Source organism: Notolabrus celidotus, chromosome 17, assembly GCF_009762535.1.
Source record: "Notolabrus celidotus isolate fNotCel1 chromosome 17, fNotCel1.pri, whole genome shotgun sequence".
In the NCBI taxonomy this organism is placed as follows: Eukaryota; Metazoa; Chordata; class Actinopteri; order Labriformes; family Labridae; genus Notolabrus; species Notolabrus celidotus.
In genome coordinates, this window is record NC_048288.1 from 5,848,889 (window position 1) to 5,874,771 (window position 25,883).

Genomic DNA, 25,883 nt, shown 5'->3' on the forward strand with positions numbered 1-25,883 from the left:
CCAGAATATACCCATACATAGGACAGTCTTTTTGAGGGAGAGTCTCTCAGAGGGATGGAGTTAAAAAACGTCTCCCCATGTGGAGAATTCTATTGCCTGCAACAAAGTCCACAATGTTCAGTTCTGTGCAGCTGTGAGCTCTTTTTGGCACCATCTGTTTTCACCATCCTGCTTGCCACTGGTACTGTATTTGAGCTGAACAGCTGCAGCATTGGTCGATGTGCCACCCACCTCTGCTGGTCATTTGTTGTGTTTGAGTTGTGGGGTCTTTTCAGTCAAACTCCACATGTTCTTTCTGGACGCTTCAGACCTAATGAAGGAGAGGAGCAATAAAGAAAAGTGGCACTGACTGGTTTGCCTAACTATGCATCCCAGCATGCTTTGCACACAGTGAAGAAGCTGCTTGCTTTTTTAAGTGCCATCCACTGGGTAACAACTATGGCTCAATCAAAAACCTATCTGTGCGTTTGAAACTGGTTTATTGGTCCAGCTGTTTTGTTGGACATCTTTCTATTTTAATGACAAAAAAATATTTTTAAACTGAATTTTCCGGTAAATGCAGGCAAACACTTTTCAAAGTCAGATTTTGTTCATATTTTTATCATCCCGGGCTCCTCTGTGGATTGAAACTTGAATTTTGATGTTGTTTATATCTATTTAAGTAATTACAGTGCTGTCTCTCCTTTTAAAGCATGAGTGCGTGCAGTAGGAATATTTTCTCATCAAACACATTAAAAGCAAGGCCTTAGTTGACTCTTGGTTTCTGTTAGATCTCTCTCAAACCTTTCCACAAAGTCCGTCCTTTCCTGCTTTTTAAACCCGACAACACTCAATGAGCACTTCAATGATAAAGGAGCCTTTCAAAGGAAGGATATGCATCAAGGATTCTTTGAAATTGCAACTATGGAATCCTTTTATCCGGTATCCTCTGACATTGAAAAGTAGTCAACAAAATAAACACATAGATATTTATATCTGAGTGTGTTTATGATAGCTGTTTAGTTAATATGTATTTTAAAACATTTGACCTTGGTGTTGTCCTCTCTCAGAGACAGGCATTTTCTGTTTTTGAATTTGACTGCTGATCATGAAGCTAAAACTTAAAAAACATTTGTATAAGTCCAACGTCCATGGCCTCTTTTCCATTTCTCCCTCCCTTACTCATACTCCCTGCCACTCCCCCCTCCCTCTCTCTGTCTTTCCCTAGACACACTCATTTATTCTGTCCACTGCTGCTTTAATAGGCCATTATGCCCAGGGGTAGGGATTATTACAGAGTTACCCTCTAGGCTAATTGGGCTTGAGCCTGCGATTACATCAGTATTACCAGAATATACTGACACACAAACAGACCGGCACACCCAAAACACAAGCTCCCTCCTTTGATTCTGTTATTAGTATCTCTAAGAAAGAAGAAAAGCCACTTATGGCTTGTGGCTCCAAAGACACAGTGGGAGCTCAGCAGACTTGTAATGAAATGCTTAGTCCCTCTTAATGGCAAATATACTGCAGAGAGACGAGCAGATGCGCACATGCTAAAAAGGAGAGAGTGGGAGAGAGGAGAGGTTCTTACAGGGACTACACATCCAGTTTTCTCCTCCTCCCAGTGGGGATAGTTTGTTTATCAAGCTGTTAAGCGACGGCTTATTCAGACATATAATTAGGCTTCTGCTGGAAGGTAAAACTATATGGACTCACTCCACTGATCCTTTAACCTGTGTAGCTCTTAAGCAGACTAAGCCAAAGTGTATTTTTAGTAAGTCACAGAAGATGGTTTTAAATTGGTGCAAATTATTATTCATCTGTAGAAAGCACAAAGAGGCTGCACAATGCAAAGGAAAGGAAAATAAGACTTCAATGCTCGAGCATTTTTTTATTAGTAATGTGGAGCTAATGATTTTCTTTGGGATGTCTTAATCTTTGCAACATTATAATTGGGGAAAATACACTCCTCTTAACTTGGTCTTTACCAAGCAGAGTTTTTAATTTTGGGCTGATATGGTGCAGCAACCACTCAGTGTACCTCAGCAGGTGATACAGTATCAGGGTTTGATTTTTGTCTGAGCTGTTATCTGTAATTGGAAGAGTTTCCACAGAAAAACTCTAGAAACCATTTTATTGCTGCACCGCTGTACAGCAACTCTAAAAATATTTTACCACTGGGTGAATTTGATGTGAACAACCAACATCTATTTTTATATTAACGCAGAATCAAATAATGTGTTGAGGAAGTTTAGCAGCAACAAACTTCTTACACAAAAATGAGACGTTGAGTTTGAGGGTCACACTGGGGGAAATATGCAAATCAAAGTTGAACATTGCATATGTAATTTGGTGTGATATTCCAGTAGTATGGCCTGTCTGAGATGCTACATAATAGCATGCTTACACATATCCAGACATGAATATATGAGTTTGTCTGAATGGACATTGGTATTTAGGTCAACATCTGCAATTGAAACATGAGGCCAATGGGAAAATGTGAATAAGTACAGTTCCTCTAGAGTCCACTTGAGGCTTGATCCAAGTGCCAAGGAAATCCCAGGGTCAACATTAAAATGGATATTTATACAACAGACTGTCTAAAGCCTAGAACGGAAAACTATTTGGCTTCCTTTATCTCAATCTTTTTATTTCTGAGGACCGTACATTGGGTTGGATTTTGTTGTGACCAAGCGGCAACGTCCGGACGCGAGAATTGAAGCCAATGCGTAAGTGTTAAAAACTACAGTTCCTCTAGTAGCAACTTGAGGCTGATTGCAGAAGTACTGGAAACCACATACAGTAATTCAAAAAAGCTACAGCCTGGTACAAAATCTGATTTTAGTCTGTGTCATGTACAGTAATGTTACACGAAGAAGTGAGACTCCAGTCTGAGTAGCTCATTTCTCCATCGACAGTGTCAAAGACAGTAAGATTAGGAGTTTTTCCAGAGGCACAGCTGACTTGATTGACGGGCAGGAACACTGTAGCTGTTGGGAAGGAGGATCAAACCCCTTCTCTTTACCTCACACTAGCTTGACAGAAGCTAAGTTGAGTTCAGCATTTCCAATATGGCACCCGCCGATGATTGGCTTCAAAACAGTTCCTTAGCAACAGATGGTTGATGTCAAAGAGACTACATCCATTTATTATAGTCTATTGTTGTGACTCACCGGTTTTGACAATACGAGTTATACATAAATGGACATAAGCAGTCGTGGCAGAATTGACTGACACTTCGGCGTGATGTACCTGTTTGCCAGGCAGAAAAACCTGAACTCCACCTCTTCGCTGGTTTCTGGCTTAGCCCAGAGTTAGCTGAAGTCTGCATTTCCAAAATGGTCACCACCATCTTGGTTCTCCTAGCTTCTCTTCAAAAACCATTGGTGGACGTCACTGAGACTACATTTTTTACAGTCTATGGTCAGGTTAAATAAAGGCATACCATATGGACTTTTCTTAAGCACAATTACTGCGATCATTCGGTACCAACATTTAACTTGCTATGGTCTTTCCCTTTAAGCCAGGGGCGTCAAACTCATTTCAGTTCAGGGGCCACATACAGCCCAAGTTGATCTGAAGTGGGCCGGACCAGTAAAATTATAACATAATAACCTATAAATAACAACAACTCTAAATGTTTCCCTTTGTTTCAGTGCAAAAAAGTTTCTTCTTTCTACAAAAACAGCTGTTGTATTTGTTGCCATAGTGGGCCGAATATTTTACTCTTTAAGCCTTGAAACCTGCTGCGAACACACCAAACACACAGGTTACCCATTCACCTGACACAGAGTGTAATGTTTACTGCAAAAGAACAGATAGATTATAATAATGAACAAGGTAAAGTTGATTATTTTGTACCCCTCAGCTCCAGCATGAACAGTGTGCCTGCTGGACAGTGTTGTATGCAGGGGTGTAGTGCTAGTGTTAGTAGTGAGTGGATCATCTTATAGTGCTCTAAAAAGTGTGTCTGAGTCTCAAACAGCAAGTCATCTATTTTCTCACTTTGAGAAAAAAAAGTCCCTGAAAAAAAGGCACTGTTCAGGTGCGCTCCATCAGCACTATGATTTTATGCGACCCCCAGAGGACAAATTTGAAATAGTAGTTACTTTTATTGAAAACTTGCAGTTAATGTCTTCTCTGTAATTTTTCACTTTACAAGGTTGTTCCATGGGCCGGGTTGGAACCTCTGTCGGGCCGGTTTTGGCCCACGGGCCGCACGTTTGACACCCCTGCTTTAAGCCAACCTTAAGTACTCTGCAGTCTGTTTTGGGGCCCAGAGGCTTGAACTCTTGTGTTCAGCAATGTGCAGTTTCTGTGCAGCTGTGTAGCTCTTCCTGGCACCATCTGTCTGCACTTTGTGAGTATTGGATTTCTGCTAGCTACTGGTGTTATATAGTAATTGAGCACAGCCTGCTTTCAGTTTGATAGCTGTGAGGCATGAACAAACCAACCACCCATAACTGATTTGCCAAGAGTTGCATCACCCATCTCTGCTGGACATATGTCTTAAAATGAGGACTCTTTTCAATCACACCAGCTCTCCACTAAGCTTATTTCCTTCACTGCACTGTTTCCTTTCCGTGCATGGCGATGACCTAATTGGCGCTGCCAGCCTGGTCTGCATGTAGGCTACCCCAGCATGGTCAAAGTGGAAAACAGGATGCAGTCCACTTTAAAGTTGGAAAAAAGGGATAAAAGCACATCTTTTAAACCTAGTATTATGTTGTATCAGCAGCAGCAATATAATGAAGAAGGGAGAAAGATTAAGAGAGCATCCTCAAACTGTTCCATCACATCAGTGTCTCTCTAATACCTTGTTCTTTCTGAGGTGAGTCCTCCTCATTAAAGATATTTCTCGACCTCACTGGAAACAGAGTGACAAGTACAGTTCATCTACTAGGGCCACACTCCATGTACGCCACACACACATTTAAAAAGTATGTGTCCTGAATGTGTGTGTGCAGCTGGAACATGCCCTGAGGCTGTTTGTGACCTGCTGAAACATGCTCCTCCCTCCTATGAGAATACTTCTGTCATTTCTTCCTCTGTCTGCTCTCCAGCAGGGAGACAGAGGATGAAACTAAAGGGAAGATGGGACCTTTGAGAGAACTCTCCAGATTAGACTGTGGGTGTCTCTTTAATGATATGCCTGTGTGTGTGTGTGTGTGTGTGTGTGTGTGTGTGTGTGTGTGTGTGTGTGTGTGTGTGTGTGCGTGTGCGTGGGTCCATTAATAGGGAGTACTTAGTTGTGATTCCTTCTGGGACTCTGATCTAATTTTCCCATCACTCTCCTTTTACTTACTCATTAACTCTCTAAGTCTCTTCCCTTCTCTTTCACTCTTATCAGTCATTTGTTAAAATTACAGAACCCGACAGCTTTTATACAGTCAGGCTTAAAAAAGTTGCCTTGATGGCCATTGAGCAGGACTACAGCATATTTTCATGTGCATAGAAATAAATCCAAGCCCTATTTTCCACATTACTGACCATGAAATAACCCAATAAACCAAGCGCAGTGTAAGAAAGAGCTCCTTTGCTCCCTGGTACAAAGACAAGTGTTAGTATTTGTCTTTGAGTATGTGTGTTAAGGATGCTTCCCTCTGATCGCACTCTTGATTAATTATCAAATTATTGGGTACCTGCACTGTTGCCATGGAAACAATACTCACTGTCTCTGGTGCTTGTGCAGAGACAGAGAAATCTAATTTCCTAAGAGGTTTTTCATGCAACACGGTGAGGAAGCATATTCTTGTACCGCTGTTATTTTTTCAAGGAAGACAGAAGACGTAAGAAGTAATAAAGGATTCAATATTTTACTGAAGCTTCAAGGAGTCATTGGAGTGTGATGTCGCTCTCTCAGGTAGCCAATATTCATATCATAATGCAGAGGATGATTGATATGAGGTCAATTTATATGTAATGGATGATGTATAGTGAGTGGTTGGTAATGCAAATTAGTATCCTGACAGGGTGAGGATTCTGTGCTATACACTCGCAACATGCAGGCCTGCTCGTCGCACCTGAAGTCTCAAACAATAGTATGGGAGGCAGAGCCTTCAGCTATCAGGCTCTTCTCCTTTGGAATCATCTACCACCCTCTCTGCTTTTAAGAGTAGGCTTCAAACTTTCCTATATGGTAAAGCTTATAGTTAGAGCTGGCTCAAGCTTGGACCAGCTCTAGGTTATGCTGCTATAAGCTTAGACTGACACACTGGGATCCTTTCTTTCCCTCTATCTCCTCTCTCAGCCTGTCTCTTACTTTAACTCTTCCTGTCCCATTAAAGTTCCTAACCATAGACATTTCTGGAGTCTCTGAGCTCCCTTGTCTCGTAGGTTCCTCTGTTTCTCTGCTGCTGTGGACATACCATACTCCAGCTGCTACAACTACTACCATCCATCTCCTCACTATCATCTCTCTCTCTCTTCATCTCCCTCTATCCCTCTCTCCAACACGGTCTCAGCAGATGTGTCTAACATGAGTCTGGTCCTGCTGGAGGTTTCTGCCTGTTAAAGGAAGTTTGTCCTTGCCACTGTAACTTGCTAAATGCTGCAAAGTGCTCTGTTCATGGTGGATTAAAATGAGATCAGACTGAGTCCTGTCTGTAAGATGGGACTGGATCTGATCCTGTCTTGATGTTGGGTCTTTGTTAATAAATAGAACATAGAGTACAGTCTACACCTGCTATGTTTTGAAAGAGTCTTCAGATAACATTTGTTGTTATTTGGCGCTAGATAAATAAAGATTGATTGATTGAATGGCACAGACGATCTTCATTTCGAGAAACAAGCTGCAGATGCTCAAACGATACAAATTCAGAAACACGTGCAAAAGTCAAACAACAAATGAAGCAGTGGAAACACACTGCAAATGAAAAACTTGCAGCAAAAAGCGGAATCAACTGCATTAACAGTAAACAATACCAAATTGATGCAAATCAAAGAAATCGAAAGCAACTGCAAAAGATAAGGGAACAGTTACCTCTAAATCTGTCTTAGAATAAACTAGCCAGCCGTTTTAACTCACTTTGACCTGAACATTTCCACTAATGGTGAAGTAAAACAAGGAGAACAGTTCCACAAGAATCAGTGCCACACCTGATTGAGTTTTTCTGCCTCCATGTGCCATCTTCAGTTTTAGAGATTTCTCAGTCCCAGTCTCCAGCTTGTGTCCTTTACGTCTCCTGACTTTTCTTGGCTGTTTTTGTCTTTTTTCTTGGTGTTACCCCCGTTTAAGGAAGCGGTGCCAAAGTTTCTGGACTTCTTTCTATGCATCCATATGATTAAAGTTAGTCCACTGGGGTCTGTGTTGATAGTGTTGCTGACCACTTCAATCACTTACTTAACTCAGCAGTTTATTAAATATAGCTCATCACCCTGTACTGAACATTAGCTTGTCTTCATCATTCCAACCACTTTAACATTTTTACCTTTTAAAATTTCCCTTTTGTACATTCTTTTTTCCAGATTTTTACATTCTAGCAGTGTTTTTGTGTCTCTTAGAGGTTATACTGGTGTTTTTATCACATGGCCTTGTGGTTCAGTCATTGCATTTCGATGCCTGTCTGTACGAGCATGTCATAGAGACAGATTTTGAAAAGCCAACACAACGGCACCTTGAGCTCCAACTTTCAATGTTGTCTGCTATTTCTCCCTTTGAGTACTGACTGTACTCTGGCTTTTCTTTCTCTAGCAGTTTTATGAAACAGGCCCATGTTAAGCAAGAATGACTCTTTCAACTGCCTTGCCCTATTGCTCTCAATCTTTTCTTTTCTTTTTGCATTCATTAATACATTTTTCGTTATTTCTGTAAAGCAGTCTATTTGGCTTCACCAGTAAAAATTTGTCATTGCACAAAACCATTCACAATGGGAGGCCAGGCTTATTGAAAAATGGGACAAAGCCACAGGCAGCATCAACTGTTTGATTCAGCCACCTGCAAAGCAGAAATATTTTAGTGTGTTAAAACTCAGTGTGTATACGCATGTGTGTGTGTGTTGTTTCATGCATGCATTCACACCCATCATCCCAGCAAGAAGTAATAACATCAGTTCCTTTGAGATGCAGAATTACCATCATACACACACACACACACACACACACACACACACACACACACACACACACACACACACACACACACACACACACACACACACACACACACACACAGGGTTACGTGCACAGTCCGAATAGAAAGCACAAGGAATTATAATAATGGAAAGGCCTGAGGCACAGATTTGAGGGGAAAAACCTACTACAGCAACCCCCTGATTATAATGTTATATTGTTTCATTTCCCCAGAGTGAGTGTGAGTCCCTGTGCCTGTGTGCATTTGTGTTTATCTGTGAGTGTGTGTTTGTGTAGGCAGGGCTTAAAATGTTGTGTTTTCAAGCTCTGTGTGGCTGGCATATTGCCATCAGTGAGGACCTGCAAAGCCCTCCAAACCACCGTGGAGGAACGAATATTTAGGAGAGGAGGAGATGGGGGAGGATAAATTCATGAATGCCAGAGGGTGCCATAAATTAAAAAGCAGACAAAACTCATTTATACTGTACATACAGGATCGATATGTAATAGAAACAGGTGAGAAATGAGGAGAGGAGAGAGAAAAGATGGGGAGAGAAAGAGGATCTGTGAGGACGAGGGAGGAAAAGAGGGTACAGCTTCAGCAGAAAGGAGAGTGGAACAGTTATCCAAATACAACAGTCTCCTGTTTTATCCCCATGATATTCCTGACATGCTTCCCTGGGATGAATTTCAAAGAACAGTCATATATAATGCTTCATGTGTAATTTGATAATATGATAATGACTCTATGATATCTGTGTAACCAGCTTCTAAGAATCTATTCAGTATAAAACCACATTTTATCTGCTTTAAAAACTCCCATCTCTATCACTGTGGTTTTTTTCACTGTGATTTATCATTAACAGAGCCCACTATGTAAAATGTATGAAGTACTTTATGGAGTAGTGACCATATAACTGTCTCTCGTTGGCATGGAAAACAAGCCCATAGTCTTATTTAATATAAATTAGATATTTAACAAGGGACAGGTTTATTTGGCTGTTTGCTTAAAGAGCACCATTCTACCAAAACACTCTAAAAATGGTCCTGCACATAAGTACTAATATATGCACAATGTTCTCTTTTGCTCTGCTTTTATTTCTCTTGATACTCTGATCTTGACATTCAAGTGCTGCATTTCTGCACCTTTCTTTTTTGTACAGATCGATATATTTATCTCACGTTTTGAAAAATGTCTGCAACAAGAATGAACTCAATTTGACCTCAAGGCAAATTTATCTGTTCCCCTTTTCACCTTTGCTGGATGAGGTTTCTGCAGAGGTGGGTTAGGCTGCACCCTGGAGACTCTGAGGGGGCAGTGGGTTTTAAATTCAGCCTATCAGAGGCTCAAATTCAGGGATTTACAGTAACCTGCCAAATGCAGGTGTATTTCAGTACAACACAGTGAATAACCCTTACCACTTTGGTGGGTTGAATTTTAGATATTTATGTTTTTTGAATTGTAGTCTTTTCTAAATATGTCTTAAATAATAAACTAACTTCAATGTTACACCATGACGCTGCAGCTTCCATGACCACTACCTCCACACAGCTGTTTACTCATCGGTCATTCATGAAGCCCGTTGCCTTGAGCTTGTGCGCTACTGACCAATGACAGTTTAGACCATTTTGAGATAGTCTCTTACACACCACAACTCTGCAACACCGTTTGACATTACTACTTCTTTGACCTCACACTTTGCACCCTGAACAACACAACACTGGTGTCTGATGAGTGTGATTTTTAAATTACATTCCAGTGTTTCAGAAGCAGGGAAGGCACAGCTTGTAAACACACAGCGGGAACACCTCACACACTGTTCAGAAACTTTCCTGCTACCCCCCAGAATCAATCAACTGCCAATCATATCGCTGTGTTTTAGATTTATGTGGTCTTTATTTGGGTGTGTGAAGTGGTCATTTAAAAAGGCCGTAAATCTTGAGTGAAACACCATACTCAACTTTTATAATCTAAATTGTAATTTCCAAACTACAACTCTGTGGCTGCTGAGTGACTTGTAACTTTGGAAATTCACCAAGTTAATGTCAAGCCCAGCTCACAGTCCACCTCAGGGATAAATAAATCTTGAATCAATGGAAACAACAATGGAAAACAACAATGGAAAACAACAATTGAAACAACAATGGAAAACAACAATGGAAAACAACAATTGAAACAACAATGGAAACAACAATTGAAACAAAAATGGAAACAATAATGGAAGCATGCCATAAATGAATAATAATTGCTGCAAAAAAGAGAGAGAGAGAGAGAGAGAGAGAGAGAGAGCTTCCATTTGTGCAGTATGCTGTTCTGTTAGCTGACTCTTCTCAGTGTTGAGCCCAGGAGAGTTTACTTCTCAAATTGGCACTGGGACTTTGGACCACAGGGAGTCAGAGTTGTCAGGCCCATGGGGCTGCCACCAATATAGTCCCTGAGACAAAGAGAGGTCAGTTTGATGACAGAGAAGCCAGTGCTCTTGTTTTCTTGTTGGGTTGGTTCCTGGCTGAGGATGGGCACAAGCTGATACCCAACATCCATCTCACTCCTCGCATTAAGGCCCACAGAGACACTAGATTGAATAGCTGCTGTGGATGCAGATGCAGGGAGGGGCCTATGGCGAAGGAGCATGTATAAGGCCCAGAATGTATGTGCCACACCCCTGGTACCTGTTGCCTAACCTGGCTATGTTTCCAAATCTCCCATCCAACCCCAAAAGTCGCTGCTCTTGGTTTTGCGAATGTAAATTATTACATTGGGAATAGGTTACTTTATACCTCAGAACTTACAAGGAATTAATATTGCAATGGTTTGTGTATAAACCTGGTCCTGGTGGCCGTTTGGTGAGTTTAGCTTTGAGTGATCAGCAGAGATAAAATCTTGCCTTTGGCTATGGTGGCTACTGATATTCAGAAATTATCCGCAACTGTAATTTCTTTTCAAATTTGTTCTTCACATTTTCCTCCCGTTTATCTTGCTTTCTGTCACATTGTTTTCCACACATTTCAGCAGTTTGATCTTATTTATCCAAATTATAATTACCTCATCCAAAATATTATGTCTTTAAGTTAAGTTATTCAAAGATAAAGAGGAACATTCCTATGTTGGTGCACAGCTTCACACACAGGTCTAACCTGCTTAATGAAAGCAAAAGCAAAGCTTTGGCAAAGATGAGGAAAACACTGCCACAGTCATCTCTATCATATGATATAACACTTTATTCATCTTCGTTCCTCAGATTAGCCTCTTTTGATTTCTGACAGTGAAGTTGAGTCTTGAGAGTTTGGTCAAACTCTTGATGCTTCACTACACTTATATGATGTTATTCTAATCATTCAAATAGTCTCTTTAAACAGTTGAGGCCCAGCAGCAGCTCGGCCAGGTTTTCCTTTAACTAAGTTTCAGAATTTAAAAGATTCTCCACGGCTACGTTCACAAACTCACTCAATTTGCCCTGTTGACACTTTTGACTCCAGCTGGCTATGTAGTGAACTCACCTCTGTAACAGGACAGATGAGCACCTGTGTCAAAAGTGAAAATATAAATAAGAACATTACTTAGTTAAAGCTCCTGTGAAGAACTCTGTTAGTGTTGATTTTGGTGCTCCCATGTGGGCAAAGTGATACACCCTTTCTCTTTTCTGACCTTGTCCTGCCTGTGTCTTGGTGATTGTGACAAAAGTCTCCACCTGGTTTCTTTCAGTGATCAGCTTCATCACTTGTTTCAAATACTTGCTGAAGAATAAAGGCGTTTGTCTGACCCTGTGGTAGCAGTTACAAGCATCGAAAATTACAATATGAAAATAGTTGGTCTTATCATGAATGGTCTCGCCAATTATAGTAGGTCATAAAAGGACATTAGCATTGATTTCAGCCTGTTACCAGTTTAAAAAAAACTCTCACAGAAGCTTTAATCATTTTATTCCAGAGAAAATGAGCAAAACATCTACTGAAGGTGTCAAGGCTCAGAGATAACAAAGAGGGGGACCCAACAAACGGATTAAAAGAAAGGTTTAATTAACAAAAGCCAAGAGATAAAACAAAACTTACTTAAGAAATCTAAATCAACAAGGAAACACAGGAGACTAAATACTAACTGGGGCAATCAGACACAGGTGAGACAACGAGACACCGGTGGAACTTCTGAGTGCAATCAAAACTGGAGGGAAACATGAGGGCAGGAAGTAAAAGTAAACCAGACACAGAAGGAACAAGTAATTCAAAATTAAACAGGAATCACAGAGGCTGGACAAGAAAACACAAGAGAAAATACACACAAGGAATAAAGAACGCAAGACATGAAACACGGGGGAAACTATAAATAAAACAGGAAGAACAAAAAACAAATCTTAACAAAAGCAACTCATGATAGAATGAAGATCTGTGGCTTTAACGTCCCGGTTAATAACAACATCTTAAAATGAATGTGCTGTTGTAGTAATGTTTTCTTTTGTAGCTGTGAAGTTCTGTTTTTTGCGTTAGTTATCTCATCAGAAGTAACGTCCTCAGAAATCTTTATTATAAAGTAACCTCACGTTCATTCTGATCCTGTTCTGCATGGAGACACCAGTTAACATTTTTGTCTTCTGAACTGTCTTGACTGGTCAGTGCTGCTTGGATATGTTGGTTCATACCATTAAGTTGTAGGTATAGATGCTAATACTTCATCAGATTTAGCACTTTACTCTGTATTAATGAAAATGCAATGAGTTTCAGTCAAAAAAAAAGAGAGGGTCTAATAAATACTGTGGATATTGGAGGCACAGCCCTCATTTACATGCACACTAATGCCAGATACTAATTCAGTTTTGGGAATATTGCAATTTCGCACTTTTTTATGCAAAAGTAATTACTTGGATTAAGGTCATATACCGTAAATAGTATAATTTAAAAGGCAAATAACCCATAAAATGAACCATTAGTTATTTCAGTGGAGGGTTACTGAGGAACACTTTTAAGACAATGTGCTCCAAGTAAACTCGTTCATTAGAGGTTTCTTAATTTTTGCACGTTTCCACATCACAAAGTCCAATTTTAATCTTTATAGCTGTAGCTTATGAAGAGCTCTCATGGTTGATGTTTCACTATTGGATGAAAAAAGGAGCAACACAAGAGAAGCAGACTCAATCCTCTTCTTTTTATGAGAGGAGGGAGTTAAAAACAGGGAAGATTACTGACTCAGGCAAACAGTGGAGTTATAGAGTCAGAAATTGACTCAAATAGAAAATTGGAAAGTATAAAATCACCAAGGCATCAGTAAAGATGATATACTGTGTCCTGAAGCCACAGAGGGATATGCAGAAAATCTCTGAAGGTGTTTCAGATGTGAACAAATCCTCATAATGCTCACAATTTGATGGAGACACATAGACTGATTGAAGTTTTTAATCAATGAAATTTTGGTCATTAGTTATCTTAGAGCAAAAATAATAATTCAATGACTTTCATCGTGTAAAGTGACTTCCGTTCTTTGTTCATTTTATATTTATGTTATTAAAATCCCATAATTCAAATCTAAGAGCTCTTTTGATGGTTCTGCAGAGCTATCTGTAACGGCAGGAAATCAGAAGAGGTCAGATTTGTGAGACCCTTGTGAAGACTCCTCTCCAGGCGAGTGTAGTTTTTGTACTGAATGGTCCAATCTTTCCTGAAGTGGTCATACCAATAGAGAAAAACCTAGCTGGAGTGCCTCCAAACACAGAATGTAGAAAATTGACCGGGAATTTTAGAGCCGAAAGGTGAAAGAGACGAGAATTTGATGCCAAATTTGAGGCTTTTTTAAAAAGTGCAATCATAGATACTATCACTGAAGTTCAAGAACAAGCCCCTAAAGGCAGTTTGACATGTGGAAGAGTGTTTTTTCAAAGGTAGTGAAAGTGTGACATCTCATCTCATCAGATTTATTATTTATTATAATTGACCTGTGGTTGATTCTTAATTATGGAGCTGTTACATCCTTCTCCTCCTGGGCCCTCTCTTGACGCCTTTGCCTGTTTTGATCTGGACATTTTGGCACCCATTTGTGAGAAGCTTTTGCGCCCTGACCACCATTCAGAGTTATAACACGCAAAGTCACCTGAATAGTTTTGGTTGCTTTGGTGCTAAAGTGTCGTTTTGAAACCTCAATATCTTAAACTCACGATGATATCAGTTATTCTGCCACAAAGCATTAGTTTGTCTTTTATTGAATTACATTTTTCAACACAGTAATCTAAAGATGACCTGGTCTGACGTACTACCATCACAGTATAGATCCAGTTCACCTCTGAAGGTTGGCATTGTGAGGTTTCTTTGAGGGTGTGGGCGGGGCCTGTGGGAAATTGTTCTTTTTGATAAACAAACACTTCTTTGTTTGTTTACTTTATTCAAATTAAAAATGCTCGTCGTCATCAATGAAAATCTGAATTGTGAACCCTATGTGAACTTCAAGCCTTCTATCAATAAACATTCATTTGACTAGAGTTGAAAAAAGGTAAACTTATCAATGTAACCAATAGTAAATCCTAATATTAAAATTTTTTTGTAACATAATTTCTGGGGCTACATTTAATACGTTGGAGGCTCACACCAACGTTCACTCTTGATAGGTCCACCCCGGGGGATCCACCAACATTTTATTTGTCCTGCACAGGCCCTACATGGAAGCAGAACATTTCTCTTTTGTACTTTATGTCACAATGGGAAAAAAATGGAGTAGGACCCGTGTGCAGAGAAAAATAAAGATTTTAATAATAAAATAACAAAATAGTATAAACAAAACTAGTAAAATATCTTAGAAACTAAATAAAGAAGACACTGGAAACACTGGGAAATAGAAACACACAGAGAACACAAGAAAGACGTACAATGATCCAACGCAGGACTAATCAGATTAATCAACAAGGGAAACACACAAATGGACTTGAAGCACTTTGTTACTCTTATTGATCTTGTTTCCTCTTGTCTAGATCTTTGCTTGTGTTGTTCTTATTCTCGTACCTCGCTTTGTATAAAAGTGTCTGCTAAATGACATTGTAACATTGTAACACAAGGACATGAAGTAAAGGTAAACTAGAAACACTGGGATCAAAAAATACAAAATGAAACAGGAAACACAACATGGATCACGAAACACACAAAAGACATAGGATAACTTATAACAGAATAAACATGGGGAGGAACCAAGGCATGAAAACAAGGGAATCTACAAAATTAAACATGAAACAAAGACGGATTAAACAGAACGAAAATCCAAATAAGATCAACTCATGACACTTTAGGATTTCCTTGAATGTAGTATCTCTAGTTTTTCTCATTAGATACCAGACAGTAGTCTCTCTGCCTCCCTCAGTGTTTTCCTCTGGAGCTGCTGTTCAGTCCGAGTCACCCTTCCCTCCTCAGTAATTGCCGCCTTGTTCTCAGTGGATGTCAGTAAGAGCTCATCACTGAAATACCACGGGGATGCACTTCTTTTTAACACGGCTGTCTGACAAAACATTCCACCGCATAGTCTTGGACATACATTCCAGTTTATCTGCAGATATGAGCAAATCAACAGAAGCCTTTATTGATGAGTTTTACAACCTGCTGGTGTCTTTGATGTGGAGTTTGTGTAGCTGTAGGCTTCAGAGCAGAGGGATTTCAGAACAGATGTAGGTGTGAGCACTGCTGATTTGTATCCTTGGAATAAAAAGTTAGATAGAGAAATGAGCTATCAAGACTACAGTACACTCGTTTTTTGAACCAGGCTGTAAACATGTTAATTTCTGCTGTAAAGATTGTCTTATTTGAATGGCTTTGTATGTGGTTTACAGTACTTCTGGAGCCAGTCTCAAGTGGACACTCGATGTACTGCAGTTTTTAACACTTCCCCACTGGCTTCAATTCTTGCGGCCGGATGTTGACGCTTGGTTGAGATAGACAAATCTCTCCATTATCTAAAATGATACCTAGCTAACATTTAAGAGAGAAAATAATAGTCAGATTAATTATTGTGAAAATAGACGTCACAACCTTCACCAGTTTAAAGCCTGAGCTCTCATTCTCTCTGTCACCCACTTTGTCTCACAGTTTCTGCAGTTCAGCCTTAATATTCCCCAGTTCCCCCTCTGCTCCTCCACCGTGTCTCTCAGAGCTCTTAGCTCATCCCAGGTATTGATCCGAGTCTGGCCACTCATCTGTAAACCCTGGTCCAGCCTGTGTCCCAGACACACAGATCAGCAAAACCAGCATATGAGTTCCCCTCTATGTTAAACCATCAAGTCCTTAAAAAATACCTCCAATTAGGTTATTTTTGGTGTTAATGTGCTTTTAAAAACATCTCAATGACTACAGGTGTGATATTAATGTTGTACAGAGTCCAGCATAGGAAGGCCACAAAGTTACTGCAAAAACCACAACTGGTAAAACTGAAGTTTTTATTTTCTGTTCTTGCACGAGAGGAGCAGAAAGGACTTAAAAGGAAAAGACGCCTTCAAAGAATCGGCTTTAAAGTGTGCCTTTCATCTGCATTAAAGGAAAAGCCTTGGCAAGCTGTCCAAAATAAAAACAAATGGTACTTTATTAGATTACAGAGGGTTTTAGAGTCTTAAATAAGATAGAAAATGTTGTTTTTTTCTTACAGAAAGAAACAAGAAGAGCCAAAATGCCAGCACAGTATTATTCTTAAGTTTTACAATAATATAACCACCCTAGATTTTATGTATTAATTTAGTTTGCTGCATTTTCAACCTTCCTGTTTTTTGATGTTATTTCTCTTTTTAAGTATAAAAATAATCAAGAGAGACTGAGTTGTAAGAGCGAGACACATTTCATTTCCTTGTACCTTCTTCTTTTCATTGAACTCAAAACATAAACAGAGCAGAGTGACGGTCAGCCTCCAACTTGCTATCAGGCATATGCATGTGAATGACAACACTGAAGCAAGCCATGACACAGTCTTATCTAGTCACATCTGAACATTTCCCCCCTCCTTCTTCCACTCTCCTCCATTATCAGCGCTCCTTTTATCTGTAGCAGACAGCCGGCATGTGTCTGATTCGAGCCTGTGTTAGAGAGAGAGAGAGAGAGAGAGAGAGAGAGAGAGAGAGAGAGAGAGAGAGAGAGAGAGAGAGAGAGAGAAAGAGAGGTTGCACAAGTGTGTGTGTGAAATTTGTGAATCCTTGCTGCAGTGAGAGTTAAGATTCCACACTGCTATCACTGATAAGCTCATCATTCAAAGCTATTGCAGGTGATGTAGAACAGATGAGGAAACACGAGGTTGCACAGTATCTATTTTCCATTACATTCAAGGGGTTATAGAGAGGGAGCGGCTAGAGCAGAGAGGGAGCTGGTGATAACATCAAACCAATATACAGGCAGGAATTTGATTGTCGTTACAGGTGCACATCAAGGTTGCCTCCTACGCAGGGGTGAGTCAAGACTTTTCCTCCTGAGGATGCATAACCGGGGTTCTGACTTTTGCAGGATAGGCCTGAAGTAACTAGAAGTGAGCAGAAGCACATGTGCGGATATCATCAATTTACAGTTTTGGTTAATAGAAGGGGCATGACGTCAAAACAGCTAACCCTATGCATGAGTTGTTAGTGTCTATTGCAGGGGTTATTTTGGCATCACTTTTGCACAGTGGGAGGAGGAGGAGACGCTGCTTACATCTTTAAATACAGACAATGGCTGTTTTAAAACCGCCTACTATACTAGTAGTGCCTACTGATTTGACCAAAAATTCAGTATGTAGTATGTGAACAAGAGCAAAATCTGCAGTATGCCAAAACTACTCTGTGTGACACTGAACCAAGAAATTGGGCCCAAGTTCAGTCTGTTTATTCAGTCCAAGGTCAGTACACAAGAGGTAAAAGCAGCACAGGCAAAGGTATCAAAAACACTGAGCAAAACCAAAGTCAAAACTGGTCCAAAAAACTGAAGATCACACACACAAGGGATATACAAGGCTGGACCGCTGACACACAGTACAGGAAAAACTGGCACAGAGGGGAGGGAAGACACATTGTGAGCAGGGATAACAAGACACAGGTATAACACATTGAGGTAATCAAGGGAGTGGGAAACACAAGAGTTCAGAAAGTCAAAGACCTAAAATGAGAGACAAGGTGTGTACAAAAATAAAACAGGAAACACAAGACTAATAACATGAGGGAATGAAATAACACAACATGACTACTCTGGAGGTGTGACACTTGGATGTTGTACTGATGCGGCAACATTTCTCAGTATGCAGTGGACCAGTCTCCCTTGCATACTGTTTCCCGTAATGCACAGGGCTAACATTACGCTTCTTCTTTTTTCCGTATATGATGGGGGCACTCAGTTTTTAGATGCTGTTAAAATGTTTAAATTCCATATAAACCACTTCTTAACTTTTTCAATCATATGTGATGCCAAAGAAGCAGTTTATCTATCAGCTTGGATGTTGTTTACTTCTGCTTCCTGAAACCGGAAATCCAGCCATGTCTAACCCAGCATCCTGCAGACCAGATCCAACAGAACAGTCATACTACATACAACTTTTAAATGCAGTATGTAGTAGGCAGTACCTACTGACTGCATTCGTAGGTAGTATGCAGCAGGCGATTTCGAAAACAGCCATAAATTGCAACCCAATGTTGTCACTGACAGGGCAGACAGGCAATCATAGTCAATCAATAGTTTGAAGGGTGGACGATCACATTTTGAAAGGGCCCATGCACAAGACGCAGCCTCCTGGAAACGCCCCTGCATGCTTCCACTAGCTGTGACCTTTTTTGTGATCAAGACAAAGCAGACGCATTTCTTTGAATGTGTTTATTTCTCAGGGAAAGACCTCTCAAGTACAACAGAAATCTCACATTCCACAGCATTGTTATATTTCATGCTTTCAGAGCCAGTGGAAAATATAATGCACAGTCACATTCATGCAGGCGCAGCTGTGTGTGTGTTGCATGTGTGTGTTAGTATGTATCTAACCAGTATTGCCTTGAACGAGGCCACTGCGGTCAAACCTCTCAGCAGGAGGCTATCTGGGCTCTTAGTTACTTCAGTCGCTGCTATGATCTAATGCACACATACCCTTTACACACGCACACACATGGTTACCCCCCTGATGGAGATTAATTAGTGGAGACTCCCCGCTGACATGAAAGCCAAGGGTCTCCTAGTGCATTCTGGGTAGAAATAAACTATGCAAAAGTGTGCCTTATAGACAAAGACACAGAGGAAGCTTTCTCCCTCTTGCACACACACACACATGGGTCGGGTGGATTGACACATGTAACATGCTAAGGTACATGTGCATTGACTTAAAACCAGGTGCACAAGGTAATGGACTCTGCTGCGACTGACTCGCAAGCGACCGCACCTTGAACTTTGCTGCAGATTCCTCACTATCGATGTATTACAGTCAGCAAAGCAGTTAGCAGAGCCAAGATTTAAACAGATGGACAATGCTTCTAACGGCCACAAGAGAAGAGAAGTATCGGGATAGAGAGAAGAAAAGAGGAAATTGAAATGCAAAAATACAGGAGAGGAAATAAAGACAGAGAGACAGAGGAAAGAATCAGGGACAGAAAGGTAGCAGGAAGGGGAGGATGGATAGAGATTGGTGTCAGTAAGAGGTGATGTATAGACGAGAGGGTGATGAGAGTGAGCTGCCTTCTCTCTCGGCTCCACTAGTAATGTCCTCTTCCAAAACATCACTCATATTTAATGGAGCACAGCTACAAGGGAAGAGAGAAAAGGAGAGTACAAAACCTGCATCCACGGAGCCAGGCACACACACTACATTGACGTATGCAGTCAACGCAACACATTATAGACTTGGACACTTGCAGAGAGTGCTGAAAGCTCGCAAGCACTGAAAGAGAACACATGCACTCTGGTTCTCTGGCGCAAATGGGGTTCTGTGTGAGTTAATGGAGTTGAGGCTCGGGAGCCTTGATATTCGAAATGCTCTGGGCTTGGATAACAGTGGAGAGTAAGAAGAAGAGAGAACAAAAGTGAAAGGGAGAACATTGGCGAGCTTTGGCACATACAGTGTATTATAATTCATGTAGAGGACAGGAGAACGTGGTGAAGGAAGGAGTAGATCCCCTTTTCCTTACCAGGTTTTTATGCTGCGCACACTTAATGAAAATGTGTTTCAATTAAAGATGGCGGCTTTCTTTCATACAACATGCATGTGCAGACAACAGAATGACGGTGTTGTATGGCTATTAGCTTCTTCTGCTGCTACACTAACTGTCCTATACCTGACGTCTGGGATTACTAATGCTAAAATGAGTTTACAGTTTCAAATAACTTAACAATCGACACAGCCTATACACTATAGTCCCAAAACAAAATGACTTAACACTAGACATGAAATGTGAAGCGTACTCGCTACTAGCTCTTGATAAAAAACGTGTAGACACTAAAATAAGTTCTGTCTTTTTTACATCTGTTGAATGCAGCTAGCATGCCCCAAGTGCCCCCCAAGAGGCAACCTGATGAAGCCATTGTAAAAGTATTAAAAACTGCAGTTTCTTGAGTGACCACTTGAGGCTGGCTGCAGAAGCATTGGACACCACAGTAAAAAAGCTGATCTTTACAGCAAAAATAAACATGTTTACAGCCAAAAAGTGTTTGTCTGGATAGCTCATTTCTCTATCCGGACACTCTGTACGAAGGTTGAATTATTTTATAAGTCGTTATTTTTGAAGATATTACATTTATGAGTGTTGCCTAAAGGCTGATTTATACTTCTGCGTCGAATCGACTGTGTTGCCTAGGCTGGAGGTCCGCGTAGCTCCCGTACTTACGCGGAAGGCCTACGCATGTAGCTGACATGAACCTCCTCCAAAATGTAACTACCCATGGAATCGACGAAGACCGCAAGTCCCTGTGATTGGTCCGCTCGGTGGCTTTGTATTTCCCGCATTTACAGCACTTCCGGGATCCCCGCTCATGATAATCATGTTTCATCTCCTCCTCTCTATTCTTCATGTAATCATGTCTGTATGATAAACAGCAACATGTATCAGCTGTAGATTAACAGAACACGCTCTGAATCTCTGTGGAAAAGTAAACAGAGATCGTAGCGGGGCTGGAAGCAGGCGACTGGCTATCAGAGAGACCGCACTGCCCTCAGGCGTTTCGGAGAATTGCTGTGCGACACGGACACATCAACGCACAAGTATGTGGTGCTCATGTCCGCATCAGCCCCTGCTGCGTTGGGGCAAATATAAATAACCTTAACTAAGGTCATGGCTGCCTTGAGAGACAGGCGGGAACACTGTAGCTGTTAGCTAGGAGGCTAAATGCCGCCTCCACTCCACATCTTTGCCTCATGCTAGGTTGACCAAAAGTTGAGTTGAGTCAGCATTTCCAATATGGCAGCCAACCAATAGGCTTTAAACACAGAGACTACATCCATGTATTGTACAGTCTATTATGCCTATATTAGCCACTGATGCTAGCACTAGTTAACCTCCTTATTAAACACCAAAACATTGCTTCATAAATGAGACACTTAACTTAAATCTATGACACCTAATTACTCATTTCACCTGCAAACACAACAGAACAGTCTTGTTTGAAAATCTGCATAAACTCAACCAGGAGCAGTGTCAGTTGATATCACATAAATGCTGCTACAGAAATCTACAGCTGTACAAGTCTGAGGCCGTTTTTTTTCTCCTGTGAAATAATATGAGGGGGACAAATATAATAACAATAAAAACATAAGCAGTAATCCTGGGCATAATCTCATAATCCCACATAAACTCTGTTTGAAGCTGCATTCACCAGGCAGCTGGACTGAAGTATTTAAGGAATGAAAACCAAAGGGGGCATCATTTTTGAGGGAAAAGTTTACGGGACAAAGTAGAAGCCAAACAGAGAGAGACAACCACACCTCACTAACAGGTATTTTATTTTAGTTTCAGTATTAAATATCTGTATATCTGTCGCCCCCTTCAGGTTCAAGCCTAAATGACGGCCAGTGGCACTCCATACGTTTTGTCGCCAAGGAGAACTTTGCCATGCTGACGATAGACGGCGAGGAGGCGTCTGCTGGGCCCTCCACCTCACCTCTAACCATCACAACGGGAGGAACCTATCACATGGGAGGTAAGGGTCACTTTCACACCTTTCACTTCCATCTGCATTCACCATCATCCCATCAAGCTGCCCTTGAGTGCCCATCAGGGAGGCATCAGAGTGTGAGAGATTCAGGGCGCTTACAGAGGTAAAATGGGACAGTGTCAGGAAATGGCATCCACAATGTGTCCCTTTACGCAAGGCCGGCTAAAGGTGATAGAAGCAGTCACTCAGGGTGCCATGCTCTAGGGGACATCATCGTGAGCCCTGGACCTTTCAAGTGAAGCCCTACTCACCAACTACCCACTCAATGCCCAACATAAGATCCATAGGAGGAAGAAAATAGATGTCTGATTTTTCAGGACCTAGAAGTAAAACAAAAAGTCAGACTCAACTTAGGGCAAAGTGACTCTTTGGACAAAGTTGTTTGTCCAAAGCCAAAATGTAAAATATCAACAAAAGAAAATGTGCTGCATTTAAATACAGAGAGAGCTAAAAGCCTGTTGTAACACAGCTCAAATGATTCATTCTAGCATGAGTCCAGACTCTGAAATCGCAAATCAGCAATCATGGTTTCAGATGTTAGGAAAGCAAATGTATATCTGGGTTTTTAATGCAGGGACGAACGGCAATGCCTTATTTTACGTAGGGCACCAAAATGGTTAGAGCCAGCACTGCCTTTACGTGTAAGTTCATTTGAGCTATATGTTTGATAAACCTCACAAAAAATACCTTCAGGCGTCTTCAGTTTCTGGTTGCTGTGTTGTCTTTTACTATAATGTTCAAAAATGAGTTGGGACGCTATGTAAAATGTACATAAAAATACAGTTTATGGTTTGCAAATCATTTGAAATCTATAGTAAACTTAAATAGAGAAATGTTCAAAATGTTCAAATATTGAAGCTGAAAATGTTTTATTGTTTTATGAAACAATTTTCAAATTGATGCCAGTAACATGTTGCAGAAAAGTTAGGACAATAACAACTAGACACTGAAGAATGTGTGTAATTCTAATTAACAACAACAACAACAACAACAACAACAACAACAACAATAATAATAATAATGATAATAATGATAATAATGATAATAATGATAATGATAATAATAAAAGTAATGATAATAATAATAATAATAATAATAATAATAATAATAATAATAATAATAATAATAATAATAATAATAAACACCTGGTGGACACTCTCCCAGCTTATAAGGTTAATTTGCAACAGGATAATAACATGACTAGGTATAAAGAAGGGCATTCTCAAGAGGCTGAGTCTCTCAGAAGTAAAGATGAGAAATGGTTAACCACTCCGTGAGACTGCATGAGCAAAAAATAAATTATAAGAATAAAGAATAATATTCCTCAGAGTAAAATTGCAAATTATCTGCATTATCTACAATATAATATCATGAAAGATTCAGAGAATCTGGAGACACCTTTGTGCAACAGGGACAAGGCTGAAAACCAATACTGGATGGTCCTGATCTTTGGCCCTCAGGTGGCACTGCATTAAACACAGACATGACTCTGTAGTGGAAGTCACTGTGTTAAAAACAGTCAGAGCAAAGGGTCCACCCGGCTTGTTATCAGCACACAGTTCAAAAGCCAGCATCCCTGATGGTATGGGGATGCATAAGTGTCCATGGCATGGGTAGCTTACACATCTGTGAGGCTCCATCAATTTTGAACAAAATATATGGGTTTAGGAGCAACATATAAAGCATTTGACAAAACAAGTTCTGTATTCTGTTTCTTCTTTAAAGAACATTTATTCAGTTTGAACTGAAAACTTTTCACAAGAAATGTGTTGCAGAGAAACTTTTAATATGAACTCTGCCTGCAGAGGTCTTATCCATCTCTGTGTTTATGTGTCGGCGTGTGTGTGTGTCCATGTGTGTGTGTGTGTGTGTGTGTGTGTGTGTGTGTGTGTTTTTGTGTGTGTGCAAGCTAAATAAGTCTACAAATCGTTTATCTCACTAGAAATCTATATCCCAGTAGCAAGAGTTCAGGAAGTTACTCACTTAGCGAGAGCCCAGACGCAACTAAACCGCCAGACACACACAGACACACACAGACACACACAGACACACACAGACACACACAGACACACACACACACACACACACACACACACACACACACACACACACACACACACACACACACACACACACATAGGCACAATCTGTCTGAATTAAGGAGACGCCAGGTTAATGATGCCAGACAGCGCTGTCCGTCTGTTGGAAGATGGTCCGTATCTAAGTGGGCATGTGTGACTTTGTGTGTATTTGTGTGTGTGTGTGCTCAGTGTGTGTGGGCACCTGTATGAAATTACAGTAACTGTGAGAGATAGTCTGGGCACTGATAGCTCCATCAGGCCTTTGTCCCTCTCGGTCTATCAGAGAACAATCTTCCTCATCACGCAAAACCATTTCCCCAGGCCAGTCAATAAGGATCAGAGCACCTCACACTCACACACACACACCCAGAGACACACACACATACACTGATTCTTTCACTCTGCCACCCGTCTTCATTTACTCCTTGTTGCTTTGATTGATTCCTCTTTAAGCCCATGATCACTGTGTACTTTTGAGCTATGAAATCAGAGTTTGTGAGGCCTTGATATGATAATTGCTCTCGCTGAAGACGCTAACAGCTCTTACCTTTTTTTGAGGAAATTTCAACTTTTTTAGGTCAACATTTGGAAGCATAATCCAGGGTTTTATTGGATTCTTTAATCTGCGGTGTTACAGAATCATTCGATATTAACACTTAATCCTTTTGTATTACTTTTCTCTCTGATTCCAACTTTTTCCTGCTTTGTATTTTCTGTTTTCTCTCCCCTCCATTCTTCTCTTCCCCGCTCACCCTCTATTCTCTGTATGATCCAAATGTTGATTTATTGATTTTGGTAAGCTGAGTTAGGATCAATAGTGGCTGGGAGGAGAGGATCTGTGTAATGTCTTTACCCCCTGAAAGAGAGAGAGACAGATAGATCGAGAGTGAGAGAAAGGAGGAGTGAGACTGTAGAGATAAAAGATTAGACATAAGAAAAAGTACAGAGACATGGGAGGGTTGTGATGGGAAATTTAGATAGAACGCAAAGATAGCAGGTTCATAAGTGATCACACGGATTAAAACAGAAAAAGGAGGAAAGCTATAAACTGAAGGCCCCCCCCACCACACACACACACACTGCACTCCAGACGATGTGTAGGAGTGTACGTGTGAACAGATCTGTTCAAAACTTTTTGCTGACTTTGTCATGCCAGCCCCACAGTTCAAAGTCTCTCCAAGGTCAAAGTGCACTAAAAACAACACAATACAGTCTTTACTTTTGGGCTGAGCAATCATTCCATTATACAGATTAATTTGTATTCATGGTTTAGGATGACTTTTAAAAACTAAAATCATAATGTTCTTTTTAGCTTCCTCCACCGCTCCTCTTGGGCTCCCTTAGTTCAAAACTTCCCCCTCCTGTTTACTTCCTACAAAGACACACTGCAAAAACATGCCTGCCTTGATAATGAAGAGTGTCAAAAGCTCCCCCAGACTTTGTAGGCGGAGAAATGTAGCGGTCTCAGTTAGCAGTCGACCCAAGATATCGAAGTTGCATCTGAAAGCTTAAAGATGACAGAGTGGGGATCTCCACACGGCAGTTTATTATACTGAATATAACAATTTACAGTCGACCTGACAATGTCAGGTTTCCAGGGTGCTACATTCAAAAATCATACATGACAAATAGAAAATAGACACAGTTTACACCAAC

At 40.6% G+C, this 25,883-nt stretch overlaps 1 protein-coding gene across 4 annotated transcripts in view; it reads left to right on the forward strand.

Moving 5' to 3' along the window:
- cntnap2a (contactin associated protein 2a) overlaps positions 1–25,883 on the forward strand; it is a 577,708-nt gene that overhangs the window by 320,443 nt on the left and 231,382 nt on the right. For all 4 annotated transcript variants that reach the window (XM_034706352.1, XM_034706353.1, XM_034706355.1 and 1 more), the window contains one exon: positions 21,982–22,131. In XM_034706352.1, coding sequence (XP_034562243.1) covers positions 21,982–22,131 — 150 coding nt within the window. The remainder of the gene's footprint in view (positions 1–21,981; positions 22,132–25,883) is intronic.